The sequence below is a fragment of the Castanea sativa genome, chromosome 5 (assembly GCF_040712315.1).
Source record: "Castanea sativa cultivar Marrone di Chiusa Pesio chromosome 5, ASM4071231v1".
In the NCBI taxonomy this organism is placed as follows: Eukaryota; Viridiplantae; Streptophyta; class Magnoliopsida; order Fagales; family Fagaceae; genus Castanea; species Castanea sativa.
The window spans coordinates 5,250,225-5,262,502 of NC_134017.1; the positions used below are offsets into that span (position 1 = coordinate 5,250,225).

Consider the following 12,278-nt stretch of genomic DNA (forward strand, 5'->3'; position numbering starts at 1 on the left):
TCCTAGAATAAAAGGTTGCAATCATGTAAGTTTCTTGAATTTACCTCATAATGTACACACCAATTTTATTTGTTTTGAAACTTATTAAAATAGCCAAGATAATGTACACATCAATTTTATTTGATTTTGAAGTTATCATGGCCCAATAATGTACACACTAATTTTAGTCATTAATCCGAGGCTACACCTTATGTTCTTTTTGTGCATGTGCTACACTTTCTCGAGCACAAAATCATATGATATGCACTAAGGTGTTCATGATTGGCTAGTAAACAGTGGTGAGATGGTTATTTATGCATTTCTCATTAAGTTCAAGTCCAACAATAAAAAACATGTGACTTCAATATCAAGATTATGTGATTAAAAACTATAGACAATTCCCACACAACATGCACTTCAAAGCTCAAACTAGTAAAGTGCAATAAAGTAAACTCATCCAAGCTAAACAAAGTACATAAGCATGTTATGCAAAGATGATTTGGCCAACCTTGATTTCAAAATCCAAGAGAAATAGTGCAAAACATATTTGTTTTTCTGTTCCTTTTTTTATTTATTTATTATTTAGTTTTTTGAAAACAAAAACAACCTAGCATGATATGCATGAATGTTATGCAATGCAAATCAAAAAAGAATGAATGGTCACAAAGAGTAAAGAGATGATGCACAAGGACTATGTCAGAAAGACTCAATTAGATTGAGCCTTTTGGATCCAAAACTTTTTAGATGCAACTCTAGCATTGGAGTTATTATTGATTAGAATGATGAGCAACTCCATGATTGGAATAAAAGTTTAAAGCCTTTACCAATTCACCAATAAGTATCATAGGATCTTATGCTTGAGGCACATATACTTTTGGCTTATTTGCTTGCTTAGCAGCTTGCAACTTGAAATAGTTTGGACAAATGTACCCAGACTTTTCACAAAAATGACAAACCCTTTTAGGTCTATCATGCAACTTATCCTTAGGAGGGTTAGGAGTCTTAGGCTTAGACTCTTTGAGATCAACTCTAATCTTCCTAGGAGGAGCAACTTCCACTGGTTTGACAATCTCACTTACGGGGGGCTCAAAAGAATTAACAAAGTTTGTGGAATGTGTTTTAGGCACAGAGATGCTTTCTACAAAACCTAAATCAGTTTTGTCTGAGGACTTCTGAGCACTCAGCATGTGATCAAGTTTGAAACTAGCAGACCTATTTGTTTGTTCTCTAGCAACAGATAATTCAAGTTCCAGGTTCTTAACTTTATCAAGCAATAGCATGTTCTCAGTCTTCACATTATTTAACAATTCATTAGCATCAAACAGTTTTAACAACAAATTTTTTTTATCAAGTTCAAGAGATGCAATTTTCTTTAAGTCTAAATCAACATTCATAGCATCCTTTGCAGTAACCTTGTAAAGCTTATTATAGGCTTATTGTAAATTTGCATCCTTAGAAAGTTCCTCATCGGAAGAGTTCTCTTCAACAGCAACACTTTTATCAACTACAGTATGCAGTTGTTGTTTAAACTGTGTATGTGAATCTCTTGTGAGATCTAGAGGTGTTTGCCTTCACATATACTTAGGGTTATCAAGAATCAAGATTATGTCAAGAACTTGATGATCATTCAGTTGCTGCATTAAGAGCTTAAAGATACACAAGCGGGAGTGCTTGTACTTGGTGTGAATCCAAAAAAGAAGTAGTCCATGGACTAGGAGCTGTCACGTGGTCGTGGTAGTCAGTTTCCTTCTCGGGGTAGCAATAGGATGTTAGTGGTCTAAGTCGCTATTGTGTAAACTTCAATTCTTTCATAGTAGATCTGTTTTACCTTGAGAATCGCTAGGTTAAATTCTCCCCAGGTTTTTTACTAGTTTGATTTTCCTGTGTTATGATATCATTGTATTATTTATTTTCTGCACTATTTTAATGATATGATCTATCTGTGTTAACATAGATCTACATAATTCACCTAAGTTAATCACTTGGCTAAATAACTAGGTTAATCTGGTTGTGTTTAAGGGGTCTAAAAATGTACAAGTGGTATCAGAGCAGGTTAGCTCTAGTGTTTAGATCCTTTGAATTAAAAGTTGATCCTTAATCCATGTTGTCATGGAACACGATCACTCTCTTGTAATCTCACCTCACTTTGATGGGAACAACTATACTTACTGAAAAGTAAGGATGAAAGCATTCCTGAAATTCATTGATAAGAAAGTCTGAAATTCCGTTGAGTACGGATGGGAGAAGCCCACTACTCTAATTAGTGAGTGGCAAACTTCTTAGAAAGAAGCAGCTGCTTTTAATAGCAAACCCATAAATGAAATTTTTAATGCTGTTTCTATGGAGGAATTCAAGAGAATCTCAAATGTTGAGGTTGCTCATACTACTTGAAATATTCTTCAAACTATGCATGAAGGCACAAAGGCTATCCAAATTAATAAGTTGTAGTAGTTAACTTTTAGATTTAAAAGTATTAGAATGTCTGATGATGAATTTTTTAATGAGATCTATGCTAAACTAAATGATATTGTTAAATCTGCTTATAATTTGTGTGAAATCTATGATCAACCTAAAATTGTTAGGAAGATACTTAGATCTTTGGCTGAGGACTTTAGACCCAAAGTGACTGCTATTACTGAAAGCAAGGATGTTGACTCCATCCCTGTTGATGAACTTGTAGGATCTCTTCAGTCCTATGAGTTAGACCTACCTAAGACAAACAAATCAAAATCAATGGCTCTTAAGTTAGTTGATGATGTTGAAGTGAATGAATTTGATGACGAGCTCTCTGCTACAGAGATAGCTTATCTTGCTAAGAACTTTAGAAACTTCCTTAGGAACAATAACAGAAGAGCAAGAGGTAAAAACAATGTTGAACCTTGAAATTTTAGAATGAATGATCCCACTAAGGTGAATAATACTGAAAAACCTAAAGAAAAAGTAGGTCAAACCTCTAGTAATTCATGGATCAACAATGTTTTAGGTGCCAAGGGTATAATCATGTGAAATCTGAATGTCCTACATTCTTGAGGTCTAAGGGTAAGGTTATGACTGTAACCCTTAGTGATGATGAAATTTCTGATAATGAGTCTGGTAATGATGAGGAGTGAAACTTCATTGCTTTCACAGAAACTTCATTGGAAAATTCTACAGAAAAACAATTTGCACGAGTTTCTATCGATTGAGTCTAATTTTTGATCAATCGAGCCAAGCAGATTTACACAGTAAATCTTGTAGTGCACTCGATTCTAATTTTATACATAAACATACTTTGAGCAAGTCTAAAAACAAGACTAAACATTTTGATCATGTTTTGCCAACATTACAAAATGAAGTTCTAATACATTTGAACCTAAAGTCTTAGAACCCAACAATTTTGTTTAACAAATTAGCACCAAATTGTTATATCTTTATTAGATGATGTTTTTAGATGCTTGCGTAATTATTTTAAGCATTTATGAATATTTTGTATTGCTCATCTTTCTTATTTCATTAGTGTATTCTTTGAGATCTTTAAGTTATTTATTTATCTATTCAATTTTCACATGTTAGATTAGATTACGACAATATTAACACAATACTTCTTTTTTCAAAAAAGTTTTCTCTACTTTGTTCCCCTTTGTACTCTTAATTTTTTTTTTTTATTATTAAGAAAAAAGAGTTACAATCATTATATATAAAGCAATAACCAACACTTTTTCTTGGGAATAGTGACATATATATTGCGTTACTTCAAAACTTTATTACAATTTTTGAGTCTAATTATAAATTGGATATTTGCCTTGATCACATCACGTTTAAAATGTTTTGGAGAATATTCCAAGCAATAATTTTGTAGGTAATTCATGTTGTTTGTTCATTTTGTGATTGTGTAGAGAGTATTTGTGTGATGTTTTTGGTTTGAAATTTTGAAGTTGTCTAGGATTGTAATTTATAGTATTTTGTTTGTTTTATGGTTTAGTGATTGTTTAAGTTATTAGCAATTATTATTCATTATTTATTTACTAAATAGAAGCCTTTCATATACCCTCTATTATAAAAAAAAAATATTATACTATTGAATATATATTTCAATTGTAACTGATGTTTGATAACCTGCCCAAAGCCCCAAATTGTTACAAATAAGACAAATATATGAGTACAGAAATATATCTTCATGTTTGTGACTTTGATTGGATGTTTACGTAGCTTATTTATCCTTTAGTCTTAAGATTTTAGCAATTTTTTTTTCATTGTTTTAATTAGTGAATTGAAGCCTTTCATATACCTTTTACTATAAAGGCCAAATCTTATAGTATTGAATATATATTATCATTGTAACTTACATTTAATGTTTTACCCCATAAAATGTACCATTATTGAGATGTCTTTATTTGAATTGATTTGTACTGCATAAATCTTATTCACCAATCTAGCTATGCCTTAATCAATATTATAGTGTTTTCATTAGCCACCACGCATTCCATGTACCTAAATGGTCAGCAAATGATGAGGGCACCAAATAAATTAATATGAACATTTGAAAAAGTTTGTTTAAAACTATAAAAAAAAAAATTCCAAATTTTATATACTTTTTAATGATACAAAAAATTTTATAATTAATTTTTATTAAAAAATAGTGTTTTTTCTACTTTTTGAATTCCAGAGAAAAATTGTATTATTTTCATTTTGGTATAACAATAATTATATATATATATATATATATATATATATATATATATATATATATATATATTACATTTGAGCTTGTCTTTTTAATAACTGAAAATATGATTATGAAATACATTATTATTTATTAAATTAGTCCAAACTACAAAAAAAATATATTTAATAAGACCACCGAAGAATATTAACACGCGCAATGCATAGGGTTCGCAACTAGTTAGCACTAAAATCTATGATAGGTACATATTTCGTTCTATAAAGTCCCTCTAGAACTAAGGAGTGTACTAAAATCAATGTCCTAATTCAAGCCAACTTAGCATGGTTTCTTTAAAAAATAAAAATAAGAAACATGCATAATAAAAAAAAATATAGCTAAATTTCAGATTACTTACTGTTACTTCTAGAAGAAAATATTAATCAAATTAAGGAATTTATCATTTTTTTTATCGACCACTAACTGTTGAAATATTGACATCACAAATGGAGAATCTTATTTGACCCTGTTGAGCAAGCTCTATATTTGAAGCAATCTGCCTTTCCATGAAGGCAGGTTGCTTTGGAGTAGGCAAATCCAAAATCTCACTCTTAAGCATTGAAATAACAGTAGACACATTTGGCCTATCTCTTGCCAGTTCTTGCACGCACAGCAATCCGACATGTATACATTTCAAAATGTCAATTTGAAAGCATGGATCCCATATTGCTGGGTCTACCAAAGCCATAATGTTGTCATCTTTCCACAATTTCCATGCCTAAAAAATAACAAGTGTGAAAGACAAAAATTGAAATTGTTCAATCTTTTTGAAAGTAGACCATGTCAACAATGAATAAATAAATTAAATAGATAAAGTAGCTTCTGATTAGAGTTTGACTAAATTTTCAGATATTGTGAATGTTAATAGTTAGATTTACCAATCCAGTGAGGCCCGAATATTGCTCCTCATCGCAAATGCTAGTGTTTCTTCTCCCACTAACAATCTCTAGTAATAACACGCCAAAGCTAAAGACATCTGATTTCTCTGAAAACAGCCCTCGCATTGCATATTCAGGAGACATATAACCACTGCATACAAACATTAAAACACATCCATATTATTTGAGTATAAGTGTTGCCATCACCTAAATTTAATTTTAACAAAGCTCTTACTATGTCCCAACAACCCTTTTAGTTTTTACTTGATCTTCATTGCCTCCAAATATTCTAGCCATACCAAAATCCGATATTTTTGGATTAAGCTCTTGATCTAACAAAATGTTAGATGCCTTTAGATCTCTATGAATAATCTTTAGTCTAGAGTCTCTATGAAGGTAGAGCAACCCGCGACAAATTCCTTCGATAATGTTGAAACGTTTTCTCCAATTAAGGAGTTTTTGGTGGACTGGATCTAATCAATAGTAAGCCAAATAAATAATGTATGAGTATGAATTTGTATAGAGAAAACAATATACGATTGAGAAAACAATTTGGGGCAAAGTTAGCACAAAAGTATGCTTCAAGTGACTAAACTAGCACAATGAAACTTATTATTAAAATTCATTTTGTTTTATTTTATGTACTGACTTACTTGATATTCAAGATAAATAAGTGTATGAACTAACCAAAAAGAATTGCATCCAAACTTTTGTTTGGCATGTATTCATAGATTAACGTCTTCTCGTCTCGCTCAATGCAGCAACCAAGAAGTCTAACAAGATTCCGATGTTGGAGTTTAGTAATCAACGCCACCTCATTCATAAATTCTTCAAGTCCTTGTCTAGAGGCTCTACACAATCTCTTCACTGCTATTTCTTGTCCATTATGCAATTTACCCTATAAGAAAGTAAGGAATATCAGCACATATATTTTTGAGAGGGAAAAATGAACTCTATGTAAGAATCCATTACCCTATAGACTGGACCGAAGCCACCTTGTCCAAGCTTATTAGCCATATCAAAGTTGTTTGTTGCTGTTGCCAATTCTTCCAAAGTAAAGATCGGTAGATCTTGGAGTTTCACATCATTTAGGTAGTCAAACAATAAACTCTCATTGCTTTTACTCTTCATTGCTGTTGCAAATTATATTATTAGTAATCCATCTTGCAGTGCCTAGTCTCTGCAGCAAATTAATGGACAATTGGGCACATTACCTCTCTTTTTCTTAGCCATCCACCTCCAGAATAAGAAAGCAGTGCTGGCTATAGCAATCGCTCCAATAGTCACTGTAATTGTGATGATTACTCTCAAATTTCTATCCTCTTCTGTTTATAAGAAAAGTTATAAACTAATTCAGTCAAAATTGAGTAAAGAAATTTAACATAAAAATATTGAAATCCTATTGCATTTGTTGTAAGTAAACAGTTAACCAAACAAGTGGTCCAACAGCTTGATGATCAGAAGCATAAGATTATACAAAACTGTGACCTAAAAAGTTACAACAAATGAACTTACCGAATTCTAAATTGGCCAAACGAATATATATATCTGATCCTCCAACAGAGAAATGTCGTAGGTCAATTAGGTTTCCACTCCATGACAAACAACCAATGCCAGTATAATATCCATAAGCTACACAAGAACAATTCTCCAAACACTGCTTTCGACAATCTTCTATATTCACATCTAGTGCCAACTCTGCAAAGTCTGGCACTTTGATCATCTCCAGTTTCAAAAACCCATCTGCTTTTCCTTCTTTAATACTATTGTTCAATCTTTCACACTGCAATGGTGTCCTCCTTACACAACCACTTGTCCAATTTCCTCTATTCCATTCCTTAATAATCTTTGGCTCAAACCCTCTCAAACAACTGCAGATTGGTGAACTCAGTAAATCACAGCTTCCAAATGCACCACATGTGCCATAAACATCGCACTCATCTTCTGGATTTTTATGCACAACCTCCCAATCCTCTTTCCCATCATCCCAATATGTATGCACTACATTTCCTTGCCAATCCAAAACAATTTTTGACAAATGTAACATGTCCAAACCTGTAAAAGTTCTAAAAACAGTCCCGTTTGTGTCATCAATGAATGTAAATCCAGTATAATATCCTGGATTCCAGTTTGGCATTCCAATAAAGACCTGACCATTCCATGGACCAGACCGCCAATATGGGTGACCCTCTTTCCAAACAAAAGCTTCAGGAATTCTTGGTGGATCAATGCCTGAGGAGAAGCTACCAATGGATGGATCAGAAGGGCCTTTCCATGATGTCAACTGTACTCTCTGATCTTTCCTTGAACTAGTACTAAGTTTCATCCTTGACAAGATGGTATCAGAAGGATGTTGAAAACTTTCCCATAGTACCAGTCCTGTAGTATCAACTCGCAAAACAAGGTTTCCAAAATCCCCAAGAGTGGCACTAGAATTGGTTACAGAATTTGAAACATTCGATGACCAAAGAATCTCTGCCTGTCCATTTAGTACCACAAGATTGCCATCCTCAGATATAGTAAGAACCCCAGAAGAATCCTTGATAGGTTTCTCTCTATTACCTACCCATATGACAGTGAATACAGAAATGTTATTATACCAGATTCCGAGGTAGCGATTGGTAGAATTTTCAGGGCTGAAGAATCCTAGTTTGAAAACACTCCCCTTGGAAATTATGTATTCGGAGTCATTGATGGATTGAGATGATCTAATGGTGTCAATGGCGACAGTTAAGTTTAAACAGAAGCAGCAAAGGAAAGGCAACAGCAACAGGTTTGTCTTGCTAAGAAGTCCCATAACTTGTTCTGAGCTGCTTGTGTGTGAGAATTAATTCAAAACTTGCTGCCATATTCTTCTAACCATATATGATTTGTTCATGTCATTAAAATCAAATTATCAAAATGTGCTTATACCCCAGGCTTCAAGTTTTTTCCTTCGACAGAAAAGACAGGTTGAAACTGAATACATTGGAATGGTTACATCAGAGATAGAAATGAGAAAATTTTGGAAAAACGCGTTTAGATCCAATCTAGACTTAGTTAAGACCGGATAGTCATTTAGTCAAGATACAATGAGTAATAATCATGGATAATCAATAAACCACGAACACACCACACAGACACCATGCTTACTTTGGAATTAACGATGGAAGGAGGCTGCAGTGTTCTGTGCACTTGTCTCCTTTGTCTTCAATAAACAATACCAGTTGATTTGCATTTGGGCTGCTGATTGGCAACCTATTCAACACCCATAAGTGAGTCTTTTTATACTCTTTTCAGCTTTTCTCCTTCCTCTCTCACTCTCTCTTCCCAGTGGCTGCGCCACGTTTGGTCTGACCTGAAAAAAAGAAAAAAAATTATATATAATAATTTAAAAATTTTTATTTATCTACCCTAAAAAAAAAATTAGAAACACCTTCAAACTTTTTTATGCCAAACAAATTTTGAACTAAAATCTAAAAAAAAAAAAAAAAAATTGTAACAGAGAATAGGTGAGAAAATGATTATGAAATAAGAAATATCTCTTAATTTGGGCGAGGAGCTGATAAAGGCTTTGGAGGAAACAGAGAAGAGAGGAAACTGCATTTGCCACTGCTTCTTCTTCAGAGTGAGAGAGACATTTGAGCAATTTGTTTAGACATTTTAGATAAGAAGAGGAGAGGACATTCTTTTTAAAAAGTTTGGTATAAACATTGGTGAATATCCTTTGGCCACGTTGATGGTTTGGTGGGAGAGGCAGACCACTTTACTTCTTCCTTTCTTTCTTTTGTTTTTTTATGAGAAATACGTTTGTCATTACGTGGGTTTGAGTGGTCAATCAAAGGCAAAGAATCTGAATTATTTGCACTTGGTACACAATTAAAGTTATTGCAATATGAAAAATTTAGGACCACTCTTAATCTTTTAGAGTTGTGGTAAAAAAATTGTAGAATAATTTATGGTCCTAAAATAACTCTATTGTAATATTAAAAAAAAATATAAAATATTTTTATAATAGACACAATTTTTTTAGAAGAAATATTTAGATGTGAAATTATATTAATATAGATAAATATTTTTAAATTAAATAATAGTTTTGTTAAAAATACTGAAAATTATATATGATTATAAAACTTTAAAACCATAACTTTTTTTTTTTTATAGTTTGTTTAGGTTAACTTCTTTTTCTTCCTCTAAAAAAATGATAATTTATTTTTCTTTTAATTTGAGTTAAATTTAACATGAAAATACTTCTAAAATTTTATATCTTTTTTTAGTAAATATCAGTAGCTATATTCTTATTTATTTAATTTTATTATTTTTTATAATTATATATTTATTAATTAAATTATTTATGACGTTACCGGTTTGACCACCGATCAGACCTCAGTCTGACCAGAAAATCGATAACCAGTCCCTTTTTCGAATCTTTCACTGTACCAGTTTTTAAAACCATGGTAGGAGTGGATGGGGGGCATGGGGCCGGGGTGAGATATTTGAATTGGAGGAAGTAAATGCACATGGGGTGTGTGCTAGTGCAACTAAAAAACAATAATTTAATTAACTAATAATTAATTGGGAGAAGCAACTAATAAACAATAATTAATAATTTAATTAACTAATACATTATAAAAGACAAACAAATTAAATTATGTTAGGTTAAACAACAATTAATAATTTTATAATTAATGAAACAATAATATAACAAATTATAGTTTATAAAAAACAAACAAATTAATGAAACAACTAAACAACAATAATTAATAGTTTTATTAATATTTCAAATGAACTTATAGTTTATTGTTTATTCTTTTGCTAGAATTATGGACAAATGTTTGATAAGAAAACCACATATTTAAAGAACACTTTGAGAAAAATTCCTGAAACCACCACTGTCTCTTCCATCATTTTTTCAGTTTTTCTCATTCATCTCTGTGTCTAATTAGCTTTTTCTTCTTTCCTTCGTAGTTGTTTTATTCTAGAGTTCCTCAAATTACTAAGCTCAACTGCCTTCCAATTATCTACTTCCCATGTGTGATGTGACTTCTCTTCAATTTCTCTTTATTTTTTATAATTTTTTTTAAGAAGATCCTTTTTTTATATAAGATATTTTTGTTTAATTGTACGTATTATATATATATATAAATATAATATTTAACATATAAAATGCCTAGTATATCATGCAAGTATATAACCTTAACTCTATGTAAACAAATAATTTCACAACAAATTTGACGTCTCTCTAAGTGGCAAATATTGACACTACGATATGGATAGAGACATTATTTTTTTCTAAACCAACCACAAGTGTAAAGTTGGTAAAATGTCGTGTGAAGTGTCATACTTTTCTTAAGCACGCGATGACTTATTATATACCCAATGGAGTCTCATAGCATATAGGAATCCATTGCGTGCAACAAATTCATTAGATACCTTATTATAGTTTCCTCACGTTCCTTATTCCTTTTTCATCCCCTCCCTTTACACCACGACCAAAAACATCATTCAAAGATTGTGGAACAGAAAAATTAGAACTGGTCTAAACCAATGAATTCCAATTCTCTGTGCCTTTTTTTTTTTTTTTTTTGCTACCCAGAAAAGACTAATTACATAAATTTGACTAGGTTGCTTGGTTGTTTCACAAATTAGTATGACCCAAAAAGAAGAAAAAGTTGTCGGATTGAGATCAGAAGAAATTGCTTATATAGCAATTACACCATGCAATTCACCCTCATCTTTCCACAATATTTTTTTGCTTTTTTTAATTTTACTTTTACTCATTTATTATATTCAATGGTTAAAATTTTAAATTTTTTTTTTTTGCAAATTTAAATCTCGACCATTTATACCAATTGTGGTTCAATCTCTAATATCAATCCAAAGTTGTTACCACCCAAATTGGTGGACTGGCAGTCTGGCACAGCTTTGTCACCAATATGTCCTCCATCTATTTCTTGCATCATAGGCCCTACTCCTACATTCCATTGGGTATACCCTTGTACTAAAACTTAGACTTAGGTCCAGATTAACCAATTAAGTCTAGTGCTTCTACTCCATTGAATCCAGTCGGATGGTGACGTGTCCAAAAATAGACACATGTTATAGTCCCAACGAGTCCTGTGCCACTAGACACCAGACCCAAACCTTCCTCTAAAACTTTTATCCCCAATCGATAGGAACCGGACGGTGACTCTTTCTCTAACCCTTTTTTATTTAATAAAAAATTTAGTTTTCTAAGTTCAAATAAACATCTATAACGAATTCCATTTTTATTTTTCACCATTGATTTCTTTTTTCCTGGTCATGTTCATTTCGAATGTTAAGTACATTCTACAGAAAACCACTGTATGTCACCGCTTCATAAAACAATAGGACCATAGTCCACTCTTAAAGATCCTTGGACCTTGACTAAATGGCTCGAGTGAGAATCAAAGCCCTTTCTTCTTCCTACTTTCATAATAACACAATGAACTCAGAATCAGGCCATCCATGACCCTAGAATAGCAAGCTACACTGGGAACTGAAATGATGGCTTCTGTCTATAATGGGATTATTAAAAAAAAAAAGATTTTCAAGGATACTCCACAAGTCACCTACTCAACATAGAAGAACAATATGCAAGATGCAACCATAACTTAAATCCTATTCCTTGGAAAAAAAATTTAACGACAGGCATCTTTAAGTTTCTGCTGTCCTAGACTCTACAAACTGAAAGCAAACTGGACAAAAGGAGGGGGCCTAGT

The 12,278-nt window shown here is 32.1% G+C and overlaps 1 protein-coding gene across 3 annotated transcripts; it reads right to left on the reverse strand.

Moving 5' to 3' along the window:
* Positions 1–5,042: 5,042 nt before the first annotated feature.
* Positions 5,043–9,201, reverse strand: LOC142636564 (G-type lectin S-receptor-like serine/threonine-protein kinase At1g11300). 3 transcript variants are annotated; one of them, XM_075810823.1, is made up of 8 exons: positions 8,689–9,201; positions 7,072–8,366; positions 6,771–6,881; positions 6,529–6,689; positions 6,244–6,454; positions 5,792–6,029; positions 5,557–5,707; positions 5,043–5,396 (listed from the first exon to the last, which is right to left on the reverse strand). In XM_075810823.1, the coding sequence occupies exons 2-8, from the start codon at positions 8,351–8,353 to the stop codon at positions 5,088–5,090; spliced, it is 2,463 nt and encodes an 820-aa protein (XP_075666938.1). In that variant the 5' UTR covers positions 8,354–8,366; positions 8,689–9,201; the 3' UTR covers positions 5,043–5,087. The 3 variants fall into 3 exon arrangements, with proteins under 3 accessions (XP_075666938.1, XP_075666937.1, XP_075666936.1); XM_075810822.1 differs by having other exon boundaries at positions 7,072–8,489; XM_075810821.1 differs by having other exon boundaries at positions 7,072–8,514.
* Positions 9,202–12,278: the final 3,077 nt, after the last annotated feature.

Excerpts from the sequence above, each read along its gene's own strand:
- LOC142636564 (XM_075810823.1), bottom strand. The coding sequence starts at position 8,353 with ATGGGACTTCTTAGCAAGACAAACCTGTTGCTGTTGCCTTTCCTTTGC. Across the intron at positions 6,455-6,528 it reads GCTTCGGTCCAGTCTATAGG|GGTAAATTGCATAATGGACA; the intron begins GTAATGGATTCT and ends ACTTTCTTATAG. Across the intron at positions 5,397-5,556 it reads ATTCGGGCCTCACTGGATTG|GCATGGAAATTGTGGAAAGA; the intron begins GTAAATCTAACT and ends GTTATTTTTTAG.